Genomic DNA, 12324 nt, shown 5'->3' with positions numbered 1-12324 from the left:
CCCAGGTAAACAGAACCAACAGTACTGACCACAAATTACACAGTGCAGTTATCAATATTGACTTTTATTGTAGGTTTTAAACTCTACAGCATCTCATGCGGAAAACAGAAAAACAGAGTATTTCTGAGTGATAGAACTGTCTGCACATTTATTGACTAACTATGTTACGTTAAGGAAGTTTCCTTTTGCAGCAAACAAGCTTTAACACATAATGCATAGTATGTCTTTGGTCACTTATAAACAAGAGTAGAACACATGGTAGGAAGACACACATCATCTCCTTGTAACAAAGATAAAGCACCTGACTCTAATGACAGCATTAGGTTGGTCTATGTTCCAATCGATGATATGTGAAGCACGTTTCTCAACTTTTTTCATAGTGTTTTATGTTTAATGTTCAAATCAAGATACAGAACACATTCCTTAGAAAATTAACGTTATCGTACAAAGCAGTAACACATCATTAAATATGAAGACACAATACATACTTACATATAAGCAACAAACTAAATATCTTAGCTTGATAAATGAAATCATATTAACTTTTTAAATAAGAGTCTAATGCCCATATCAACATGTTTAGTACAGTATATACACATATCCACATATACAGTAAGTCACAATTATGTACACTCTCATTGGGGAAGCTTAGGTTAGGGTGTGAGATGTAGGGTATCTCAGACTACAAGTCCTAGGCGTTTCTTGATAAAGTGGGACACCAGAGCTTGAGGTCTCTGCTGGTACTCCACCAGGACATCATGTGGGGAGGTGATCTGGTCTCCATCGAATCGATTCAGCAGTGCAACACAGACTACAGCCGCTGAAGTTGGGAAAAAAAAAAGATTTAAATCAATAAAAGCGAGGCACACATCTCTCTCTACTCTGCATTTTGTACAGATTATGTCTTTATCGAAAAATATTAATGTATGCTAATCCTGCTTGCTGTTTGGTAACTTCAAATGGAACTCCCTCCCACCACAAATCCTTAATATCGACTTTCTCTCCATTATCAAATCTCATCTCAAAACACATCTTTTTAAACTGCCATATTCAGTCTGATCATTCTCCACCCGGTCTCATAACTCCTTTACATCCTGTACATTTGTGTTTTTTGTGTTTTTAATGTTAATTTTATCGTAGTGTTGTTACGTTGTTGTTTTTATCTCTGCTCTGTAAGGTGACCTTGAGAGTTTTGAAAGGCGCCTTTAAATAAAATGTATTATCATTAATATTATTATTATTATATCACTCAGTAAGCTTTGTAAAAGTACAGAAAATGCAACATTTTGTAAAAAAACAGAAAAACAATAACCTTTGAGGCCACAGACTCGGCACATAGCAGCAAACACCGTGGACTCCATTTCTATATTCCTCACTCCAGCATCATATGCTTTCCGCAGATACTCCAGTTTTTCTTCATGAGAAAAGGAGCAGAGAGCTCCATCAAGTCGGCCTTGCCCTATAGAGACGCAACACAGGATTTGTAAGTTTCTGATAAATCATTTTGACCTGTAAGAGAAATGTAATCACAAAACAACCTTGAGCACGAGATGCTTTTTCTACCTTCATAGAAGTCGTGTGTGCACATGGTGTTTCCGATCACTGTCGGGATGTTTTGAAGCTCAGATGAGCACTGCAGGAGCTCATTGGCCACTCCCTCGTCCAGCTCAGTACTCCGGGTGATGACTTTACCCAGAACCACCTGCTCAAACTGTGGTCGAAAGGAGTAGTCCACTGCTTTTTCTGTGACCACCACTGTCCCTGGAGCAAGACCTATAGAAGACACCGGACACAACTTTAAAATATGGCTTTATCATGACATCCAGAGTAGAGGACTATTTAAGGGAATGAACTATTTACAAAAAATCATGCGAAGCTCTTACCAACACCACCAGAAGTTCCAAGGCGAAACAGTACCACATCATGGCACTGAGCATGGTGCAGCAGTTTGATGAGCTCATGCAGCATGATGGAGATGGAAGGGACACCCATGCCATGCTGTGATGGAAACAAGTGGGGTTAAAATCAGTAAACCAGTCATGCTTTATCTGAAGTTCTTCCCCATAGTAGTGTATTTATGTTCTGTAGATCCTGGTTCTGTAATACTCACACTTATAGAGAGCACTGGTCCCACTTTATACATGCAGTAGCGGTCAGTTCCCTCACAGATGTCACTAATCTCCTCTGGGTTTCCAGACAGTTTCAGCTCCTGGTGGATGAACTGGGCAAAGGCCTTCATCCGATTCGCACTGCCACCAACACACACAAACTACGGGGAAACAGACAAAAGGAACATTGAATGTGGATTTCTAGATTTTGAAAATGTAACCCAGGTTATTTTTTTACTTCACACACCTTGATATCTCCAAACATTTCTGGAAGGTTGTGAGTTTTGGTGCCTAGGTTGAAGTGGTAGAGAATATCCTCCTCCATTGTATCCAAGTAGGGATTTTTCACCTGGACAAGTTGCCTGAGAGCAATACAGGATATAAAATGAACAAATGGAAAACTCAAGATAACTGTAAGTCAAGCTCTGGATCACCTGAACACAATTACATTGGATATTTTAAGAGCAAAAAAGAAGAAAAAAATCAGTGCAAATATCCCAAAGACTTACTTGATATAGTCATTGTGGTCATTTCCCATACAGTTGAGTAAAATCGGTGCCATGACTGCAGATGAAGCTTTGCAAAAAATCGAATTTTAAACGTTTTCTAAAGTTTTCTGCTGTGATACGTCCAAATACCTGTGATAGCTGTTACCGAATAAGAATTGAGTCTGACTGCAGAGCTGATATAGTGGTGACCTCTGGCCTGACCACTGATTGGTTCCATAGAGAGGAGTTGCACCTGTCCTCCTCTCACAAAAACATCCCACTGCCTCAAAACAAACAGAGCAATTTAAGTTACACAATAACGATAAATGGTCAACTTTCGAAATGAAAACTGTTTCAGAGGCAATGAAAACAACATATGTGATGGACCACCCCCCCCCCCCCCCCCCCCCCCCAACCCCCAACTAAATCTGCAAAACATTTGCCAGGATCTTAATAATGTCCAATCTGAAGCCAATGAGTAACGGACGTGTTATGACATAAAGCAAGGTGCGGTTCGATAAGCTCTGTCATTGGGACACAATACATTGGCATGTCAAAACAATGACAAACAGAACTCAGATTAATGTATAACCAACATAAACTCAACATTGTTTTATTTATTATTTATTGAGCATTGTATCATTTGCTTAAAGAGCATTTACATAAATGTATTTATTTATAAAGTTATTTGCTTTAATGTTACAGTTTTAAGCAGAAAACGATTCAAATTCATTACAGTCTGAGGGAAACAAAAGCAGCTTTTAATACAAACAAGTATTAAAGATTGCATAATATTAGATCATTAAACGTAAACGTAAAGCTGTTTTTAAAGAGTTACATACACTGCAAAAAAAAAGGTAACATAAGATGCCTTCGTTACTTGTAAATAAATAAAAAGTTTCAGCTTTAATTCAATAAAGAACTTTCACACTTAAGTCAAACCGCTGACATAATAGAACAATAAGAACTCGATGTGGCTCAGCATTGAGTACAACTCTGTGTTGTTAAGAGAATAGGTTGGAAGGAGGCTGCAACTGTTTGAGCATGAACATCCTTTTCCCACGCACTGGCAGTCATCTAATCTGTTGACACGGAAATGTATACAAGCATGAGTCATTATCACGTCACTGACTAATAAATTCTACATGATACTGCCAAGAGTTATCATAAATTCTCAATGGCTGCAATTTTAAAGCTTAACACCTCAAAATGTATGCTCATCATTTTCTCTATCCACTTATTGAGTCACATAAAATCAATAAAACAGCTTGGCTCTACTTCCTTTTTACATTGTTGAGGTGAATTATGACTGTCTGGTGAACAAGCAAGACTGGAAAAAGAATAATGTTGACCTGTAAGAGTGTGATTTAGATAATGTTCAACTTACTTGAAAAATCAGTGGTGGCTGGTTTGTCTTCTAAATAACCAAAGCTCAGCAGCTTAGACATACTGACAGGAGATGGTTTCTTGTCGAAAACCCTTGAGAGGGGGGAGGGGGGAGACAAAAGGCATAAAGACAAAATAGAAATACAATTTGCAAATGATGCTGTTGTCGTTACAAATATTATGTCATGATTATAGTCATGGCCACAAAGTGCATCTTGCATCATCTAGGGACGCTATGGCCACTTTGCGACTTGCAACATTGTAGACGAACTCTGGCTACCCATTACAGAAGTACAACAAACTGCACAGAGTCAACAAATGTTATTTACAACACCAGCCAGTCAGGACACTTGTCATCTCATTTTAAGTTCAATGCTTTCAAAAACAATTCCTCTAAAAGTTTATCTCAGAATTAGACATTTCATCTTGTTTGAAAAAAGCCAAACATTGTGTTTGATTAATGTTTGTGTGTACTAAAATGTTCTTGTTTCAGGAAATACAAAGCTTCTGTACTTTATTTAATCATATTTAATATCTTGCCCAGAATAAATGATTCAATCATCTGTAATTATTTCTTAATATTATTTATCAGTGGCTCCATTGTGGACTTTGTTAATGTGCATCATCCCCTGTTATTTACTGCCAACCCTCTGCAGTGAGGTATGATCGTGAGGTCGTTTTGGGTTTTTGACAGGCCGTTGACATTTCAAAAAGATACAAGAGACACTCAGAACTGACCAGCAGTGAGCCAAAGCAAACAGGTGAAAGTCCAGATTTGTCTAGACGCTGAGTCTGTCTGGTGCAAATATGTACACTGAAATAGGCTTTGCTTGTTTTTAATGTACCTATTGTTCAAACTGATCATTATGTGATCCACTCCTAATTTGTTCTTTGGGAAAGTGAAGGGGGAATTCCAAAGTTTTCCATGCAAACTTTGAGTGAAAGGTTTGTGGGCCTTAAATAATCTGGGTTAAACAAATGACACAGAAACGATATTTTAGTACAAAAGTCCTCTGTGTCTTCCTATTGTACAACAGAGTGAGGAAAATAAGAAAAAGGGGATTTTTAACAAAAATTAACCTTTAACTTTGAAGCTAATATCCACATTACATCACTTACTGGGGTGGCTAAAGCCTTATGTAAGCTTCAGATGTCAGCTTATCACATACACGGGGTCAAAACACTGATTCTTGATTGGTTATATCAGGTTAAAGGTGTTCTATGGTAGTACAACAGCTTTGTTCAAATATTCTCATATAACAAGATCACTAGTATATAATAAATCTAGTTTTTTGAAGTATGTTCCTTCGTTTTCCGGTGGCATTGTGAGACAAAATTTGCTTATACTGAATAAGGTGAACAGCAGCACCATCTTGTGACCACATGAACTTACATCCTCTTGAATTTGCTGGTCTGATGGGGGACGTTGAGTGAGTGATGGTGAGTGGATTCCTCCATCTGGCTGTCGAGAACATTGTTGTTCTGCAGGAGACACAGCAAAGTCACAGTGTGTGATGGTTATTTTGTGAATTAGATAATAAGATATCTTGTTTTTCATCACTGACTTTACTTTTACAGTATTCTATAATTTTAACCACAATCAAGAAATGACTTAATGAAAGTGTAACACTAAATTATTTCTAACTTTCCCTCCATTAGCACTGGAGACTTCAACAACACAAGCGACTACATGAAATGTTCATTTGGTGGTTCATTTGGCAAAATTACTTTCTAAAATGACTGCAGCATTTCTGTGTTTACCTTCTCTTTGCTGCTGTTATCATCCCTCTCCCAGGCTGACATATTGTCAGTCCCAAAGGGGGGCTCTAGCGGTTGAAAAGCTCCAGGGTTTTTCTTCTCTGCACCGTTAATTAGACTGTTGGAGAAAAACAATATAGGCATATAAAATTATGAAATGTATCCTTAACTTAATGATAGCTGAAATCTAAAATGAAGGATAAACAGTAAAAATTGGGCCACATTGCTGCTAATTATTACTGTTTACATGATACCGTCTGTTCAAACAAACACCTAAAAGGCTTGTTTCAAGGGTTATAACAGAAATACTGTAAGAATTGGTGTTATAACCCAATTTACAGCAGGTTATAAGGAGCAGGTAGAAGTACAATATTAGCAGAGATTAGTTTTACGTACAAAGGTGACGGTATTATTTTTAAGCAAAAACAAGTCAGTCAGAGTCTGATGATAAATGTCCATAGGTACCTTTGGTTACTACTGTCTCCGGATGAAGTGAACCAGTCTGGAGGATTGTATGATTTGGTCGTAGAACTAATTGTGTTCTCATGCCACAAAAGTCCTGTTGAACAAATTAACATTAAAAAAAATCAAAATTTTAAGTATATTAACCTGCCAGAGTGACATGTGTAGAAGAAGATAAGAGGAAGGCTCTACCTCTATGCCCTCCTTGTTTTGCAAGCTTGATGTAGTCAGAATCACTGTCAAAGACTCCTGCCCTCCTCCCTCGGACCCTTGTCTCAGGAAGACTGCTGGTGAATGGGGACAGTCCGGGGATCTGGGAGATGTGGCCCTCTGTGCCATGTTGACCTGTTTTTAAACATACAATACACAGAGACACACATAGAAGAAAGAAAAGGGGAAAATTAAGATTAATATTCAAAACTACTATGACTAGCTTCACTATAACCCGGATGTTGTTGTTGATGTTACACTACAGTAAGTTATTTGTAAATGTACTTACCAGATTGTGTAGATTGCAGCTCGTTTCTCATGACAGCTGTGGATTTTCTAACAGAAATGGAAACAAACCCCGGAACACTGTCAACTTCTTCGACAATAACTTTATGAGCAACTCATCTGCATCAACACATTTCATTGACGATTAACGTTAGCGTAACTAAGTTAGCTAACATTAGCTAACTTGTTCAAGCTGCGAGAACCCAAAATGTTAATGACGCCACTCTATTAACTCGACAAAAAAGGTGAAAACATAATAAAAACTAAAAACAAATATTACAAATGTTACAAATATAAAAATATATGGGTGTTTACTTACTCTGAATTCATTTTGGAATTGGAGGAACAACCTGCTGTGTATGTGAAGCTATAACTCTGTTTGGAATTTGTGACGCGTTGCCGTGGAAACGTGTTTTCATTCCCGGTCCGGAGTGCAGCAGCTGCTGATGTGTGTTGGGAGGAGGATTACTGTTAGTTAATTATCTAGTCAGCTGTTTATTTTATTAAAGGTTATGGCATGAAATGCTGTTTTTTATACCGAAGACGTTTAAAACCATAGAAAAGTGTTCATAGCCTAGAAATAAAAGTTAGGCTACATATGACCCAATAATCAGTACACTCAGTGGAGGACTCATGCAATGTATGTAATATATCCTACTTATGTTTAGTAATACAAGTGGATAAAAAAAAACAACAACATGGTGTTTGGGGAGTTTTCAAACAAGATTATTGAAAGAATACAACTAATTTAAAGATAAAAAAAAAGACACTTTCTACCAATTTTATAAGAAGCAAGATAAATGCCCATCGTCATCAAGGCTTTTCTCCAGATACCAGAGGGCTCAGATATGATGTCAGTATTATAAACTTAAGCTCAAACACAAAATGTATCAACGTGCATTCCGTTTTGTTCAATTGTCTCATCAAAAAAACTAAAGCAAACATGTCTGACTCCTAAGCCTCTGAAATAGTTTTGAGAATGCACTTAGAAGTTTTAATGGAAGTTTAGACTATATATGCTTAAACAACAACAACAAAAAACAATAAAACAAACAATAAAAATGGATAGGGTTGGGGATCTTCTTAATATAATCGTTATCACAGTTAATCCATAGAAGGATAACTTTACTCTCAACAAAAAATTTGGTTAAAAAAAGAAAAATAAACGTTTTTGCACCTTTTTTGAGGCTACAGAAAACAAAACCAAATGATCAACACACGTTATTCTGCGTTAGGTCACCAGTTGAAGAATATGCCTAAATGTTTAACATTTTAAATAATCCTGACCCAAAAGTAGGGCATAGAGCTATAGGCCTACTTGTAACCTAAATCTAGAGCCTTTACGCAGACTGGGCAAGTGTAGGCCTAGGCTATTTTGTGAATCAAATGGACTGAATGTTGATGCATAGGCTATTGTAGACTATGCATTGAAAAGTTGCAAGAATTGTTGGATGTCTCTTAAACCGCAAATGTTCCTATCTACTGTGAAAAAAGTTGGTTGTTTTACAAAACCACCGTCGCCTGTTAGAAGCTTTCTTAGTAGCATAATCTCTGGAAGTAATTTTTACTTTGATTTACTGGTCCAAGTTTTCCCTGTTATATATATGTTAGGGCCTACATTGCTTTTTCCCATCATATTTTTTCACTATTATAAATAAGGGGTACACACAATAGATACGTGTTCTTTTAAAATGTAAAGTAGTAGGCAAATGCTTCAAAAATGATGTTATTTTTTACATAAGCATATTTTAAAAGTCGTAGCCTATGAGAAGGCTACCTTGTAAAAAGAAAAAGAAAAAGAATATGCGTATATATTAGGACACAGTTAAATTATTTCTGTTTTGTGGCCAAGTCAGTTTTTCAACATGCAGATCATTTTAATTGCCCGAAATATGCCCTCGAGTTTGGACCATTCACTCCCTGAATGCTGACTCGGGAACATGCGCAGAGCAATGGAAACGGCAATGGTCCTTTAATAAACGACCACGTCAAGTTAACTACGGAAAACTAATCTGTGACAGGAAGTGCAGGCTTTAGCTTCAGCATAAGAGCACAGTGAATCGCTTTGGACTTTTTGAGTATCAGATGAACCCCCACAAATCTTTATTATTTTAGGACACACCCCAGGATATTTAATCGGAGCTATTAATTGTAAAATCCTTAAGCCTTTGTATATTTTGTAGTGTGGAATTCTCAATATTCTTCCAAAGCAAGAAACGAGCAGACAAAGCCCATCTGTCCCAGTAAGGACTTTTAGTTAAGACGTTACAACGTTTTTTTTTTTTTTTTTTTTTACTTTTAAATCTAAATTCCTACCTTTTATTGTGCTACACTGATTTGTGGCTTTCAGATTTTTGTTGTCTTTTATCCACTGAAGCAGGGCTTTAAAGTTGTTTCAGACTGAGTAATATTCAATAATATTGTTTCAGACTGAATAATATATATATTCGTATGTTTAGGACTAATAGTGCAAACTAAAGTTATTTATACATTACAGACACAAGTTTACAAGTTCTATATGAAAGAAAAAACATATTTGAGTAAAGTGATTCCAGTAAGTCCATACTAGCTTTGTATTATGTTTACTGATCAATTCATGAGAACATAGCCTTATTCAGATGAGATGGATATAATACTTAATTATGATCAACAGTACGTTACTCTTTTATATTGATAACTCACATTCTCCTGCAGCCTCTAGGAGTAATAAACCTAAAAATGACCGGGCTTTGCTTTATTTTGAAACTTCTGACCGGAAACGAGTGCCTTTGCGCATGTAATTTGACGCTGTTTAATTACAGCGAGTTGTTGCAAGGTAACTTCTTCCTCCAATCCTGGCTTTTTTCCTTCGTGGGGCTAGTTGTGAAGCTCAGGCAGTGCAAATGTGTGAGGAGGGACAGCGTAACAAAATGTATCTTTATTTTTTATCTCTCTTGAACGTCGAGTGAATTTGTCACTTTTTTTTGCGACCGAGCGAACGACAAGCGATAATGTTGGCGTCATGAAGGCTCTGCTTTTCAGACTTTGGAAAACAAATCCGGTATTGTCGGTGAATTCTCGGGAGATGGCAGAATAGTTCGACCTGCGCCAAAACACCGAGCCATCATAAAGCACTTCGAAAAAAAACCACCCGCAAGGTAAGTGTTATCATGACGTAATTAAAACCCTATATGAACCAAACTGTCTGTAATTGATCAATGTTACAATTCACTTGTATCAAGGGGAAATAGACATTTTGGTAGACGTGGAGAGAAGTTAGCTGACTCGCAGGGAAATGTTTCGTGACGTGATTCTCCCATGAATCCTGTCTCCTTCCCAGATTTTCTTCCCAAAATCTTGGCCTGTGAGAAGGCTTTTTGCATCTCAAATATGATAAGCTTTAACCAGTGTATACCTTGTTTTGTGGGGCACGTCATAGAGATGTTTTTTGGTGATAAATGGTGATGAGTCCATCATCAAAACCCTTTAATTAAATACCTTTGGTCTGCTGGGCGACTGCTCACCACATCGCGACTAGTTGTGACTTTGTTAGGAGTTTTTTGTCATGCAAACAGTCTTTGGGAGGGTCGTTCCTGCTTGATCGTGTGTCTCATCATCCCCTGCTGAGCTCTCTTAACATCACAATCACAGCACAGGAGGGGGGAGGGGGGGCAAACACACAGCATTGTTTACAGTAGGTTCAATTTGGAACTGATTTACAGCGAAGACACGTTTTAACATCCCAAAGAGAAGTCTTATTAAAAGTCTAGACCTCCATGCTTTCCAGTCACAGCAAACAGAAATGATCAAGATTGCATTAGGCCAACTACAGTTACATGTAAAGACAGTAAATCTGCTAAAGAGAGGGTGCAAACTTCATTACAGAGGTGTCAAGGCTTGCTGAAAACATTCAGAGATAACTGTGCAGATTAAAGGAAGTGTGAATGGGGATGTCTCACACTGAAGTGTTGCTCCTCAGAATCCACTCTTTGTGCTGGATCCCTGCTCTAACTAAATTACATTCCCACATACTAATCAGGATTTTCTTCTCTGGACGTCTGGGGACCACTTGATCGTGCATTTGTTTTCTTGTGCACATTTTGTTATTGAATGCAACAAAGTCTAGCTCCTCTTAATTGCAAAGCATTTAATTGACCCAAACTTTAATGTATGTGCAAGCATGACAGTCTGACCGCCAAACCTGGTAGTCTTTAATCCATACGAATAAGCCTCTTAAAATGTATTTAAACATTAATGACCCCCCAACCAGTTGAAGCTTCTCCAGTTGAGGTTATTTGTTCTGTGTGTTTGTGTTGCTGCTGGACGATCTGGAGAATGTAACCCCATAGCTGACCAGTCGCCGAGGCCAGACCTCTTGGTGGGCGCCTGCTGTCCTCTGGGGGGGGGGGGGGGGTGCTTGCTTGCATGGAGTCTGGCTGATAGTGGTCAGATAAAAGAACGTCAGGCAGTCGGGGGCCCGAAGATCTGGCTCAACTGTGGGGGATCTTGAGGATTCTGTTCTTCTTATTCTCCTCGTCTCTTGGTCTACAACAATGTTATTGTTTGGCGTAAAGCCGGAGTCTTTGTTTTAAACCACCATCCTCTGGTAACTCAACCAGTTTGGAGGTTATCTGACTGTCTTAGACCAACAAAGCAACCTCAACACTACTGTCTTACCCTACCGTTTCTTTTTTACATTTAATGTTGCTTTTAAAAAGGTTGAAATAAATACACAGTCACTTAGTTGCTCAACAGAATCTACTCATAGATACAACACTTTTCATTGTTGGTAAATCCCATCAGTCTTATGGCTGCAACCTTTTATATTGATTATTGATTAATGTTGTTATTCTTTCATCAATTGATTGACAAATTGATCTGTCAAATGTAAGAATGTAAGAAAGCATAAAAACAGTACATCACAATTTTCTATTTTATAGTTCCCCAAAGCCAAAGACGATGCAGACATCCAACTGTTTAGTCCCGTCAACAGCCCCAAAAAGGTCTTGAGTGATCAGAATCAACTGATACATTTTATGGATCATGAGTAATGAAGTCATTTATTATTAGTTCTACTTATGTAAATGTGGGATCTGAAATAGTTCAGATTTCCTTTTGCGCTTGGGAAACTGTGATAGACGTCTTTTTTTTTTTTTTTTTTTCATTTTACAGACTTGCTGCTCAATCAAAAAAAACAAAACAGGAACTTCTCATCAGATTAACTGATGCTGAAAATAATCACGAGATGCTGCAGCACCGCTTTGAACAAACTTTTGGAAATATGAGCCTTTGATCCTAATCTGAAAGTTTTTGCCTCTCCCACGCAGGCCTCATTCAAGTTTTCACTTCTACAGTTTTGACTTCTTGAATCCTTTGGCTGCAGGCGTCGATGCACCGCTGTGCTGTGTTATATGGTGGACATAACGTGTAAAATTTGACAACAGAGGTCTTAGCATTTCAGAAAGAATGAGGTGAGTGTGAGGGGGGTGGGGGGTTGGGGGGGCTCTGATAGCAATCATTTCTCTGTGCACACAGTAATTTGGCTGTCAGAAGCAGCTGGCAGTTTGGGTTGGAACAATATGCAAGCTCCCAAAAAAACCCTGAGAGAGTGTTTTAGGGGTGGGGGGAGGGATGGTGTGTGTATGTGT

At 38.0% G+C, this 12324-nt stretch overlaps 3 protein-coding genes across 3 annotated transcripts in view; 1 reads left to right on the top strand and 2 right to left on the bottom strand.

Annotated features, from left to right (window-relative positions):
- Nucleotides 1-43: 43 nt before the first annotated feature.
- upp2 (uridine phosphorylase 2) lies at nt 44-2826 on the bottom strand. The gene is made up of 7 exons (XM_061054354.1): nt 2618-2826; nt 2356-2470; nt 2111-2269; nt 1884-1998; nt 1564-1773; nt 1313-1459; nt 44-820 (listed from the first exon to the last, which is right to left on the bottom strand). The coding sequence occupies exons 1-7, from the start codon at nt 2668-2670 to the stop codon at nt 678-680; spliced, it is 942 nt and encodes a 313-aa protein (XP_060910337.1). The 5' UTR covers nt 2671-2826; the 3' UTR covers nt 44-677.
- A 595-nt stretch (nt 2827-3421) lies between these two features.
- On the bottom strand, nt 3422-7144 carry LOC132987347 (uncharacterized protein C7orf57 homolog). Its single transcript, XM_061054355.1, has 8 exons — nt 7017-7144; nt 6702-6748; nt 6395-6547; nt 6206-6299; nt 5744-5858; nt 5376-5464; nt 3984-4075; nt 3422-3678 (listed from the first exon to the last, which is right to left on the bottom strand). Exons 1-8 carry the CDS (start codon nt 7025-7027, stop codon nt 3674-3676), a joined length of 606 nt encoding a protein of 201 aa, XP_060910338.1. The 5' UTR covers nt 7028-7144; the 3' UTR covers nt 3422-3673.
- Nucleotides 7145-9521: 2377 nt separating this feature from the next.
- Nucleotides 9522-12324, top strand: part of LOC132987337 (activin receptor type-1-like) — a 27515-nt gene continuing 24712 nt past the window's right edge. Inside the window, exon 1 of the mRNA XM_061054336.1 lies at nt 9522-9834. The gene's annotated coding sequence lies outside the window, so the exon portion shown is untranslated. The remainder of the gene's footprint in view (nt 9835-12324) is intronic.

This window comes from Labrus mixtus, chromosome 13 (assembly GCF_963584025.1).
Source record: "Labrus mixtus chromosome 13, fLabMix1.1, whole genome shotgun sequence".
Taxonomy (NCBI): Eukaryota; Metazoa; Chordata; class Actinopteri; order Labriformes; family Labridae; genus Labrus; species Labrus mixtus.
This window is presented reverse-complemented; position numbering and strand designations above follow the sequence as displayed.

Excerpts from the sequence above, each read along its gene's own strand:
- LOC132987347 (XM_061054355.1), bottom strand. Across the intron at positions 6,548-6,701 it reads GCTGCAATCTACACAATCTG|GTCAACATGGCACAGAGGGC; the intron begins GTAAGTACATTT and ends GTTTAAAAACAG. Across the intron at positions 5,465-5,743 it reads ATAACAGCAGCAAAGAGAAG|AACAACAATGTTCTCGACAG; the intron begins GTAAACACAGAA and ends TGTCTCCTGCAG.
- upp2 (XM_061054354.1), bottom strand. The coding sequence starts at position 2,670 with ATGGCACCGATTTTACTCAACTGTATGGGAAATGACCACAATGACTAT. Across the intron at positions 2,471-2,617 it reads GACCACAATGACTATATCAA|GCAACTTGTCCAGGTGAAAA; the intron begins GTAAGTCTTTGG and ends TATTGCTCTCAG. Across the intron at positions 821-1,312 it reads CCGAGTCTGTGGCCTCAAAG|CGGCTGTAGTCTGTGTTGCA; the intron begins GTTATTGTTTTT and ends TCCCAACTTCAG.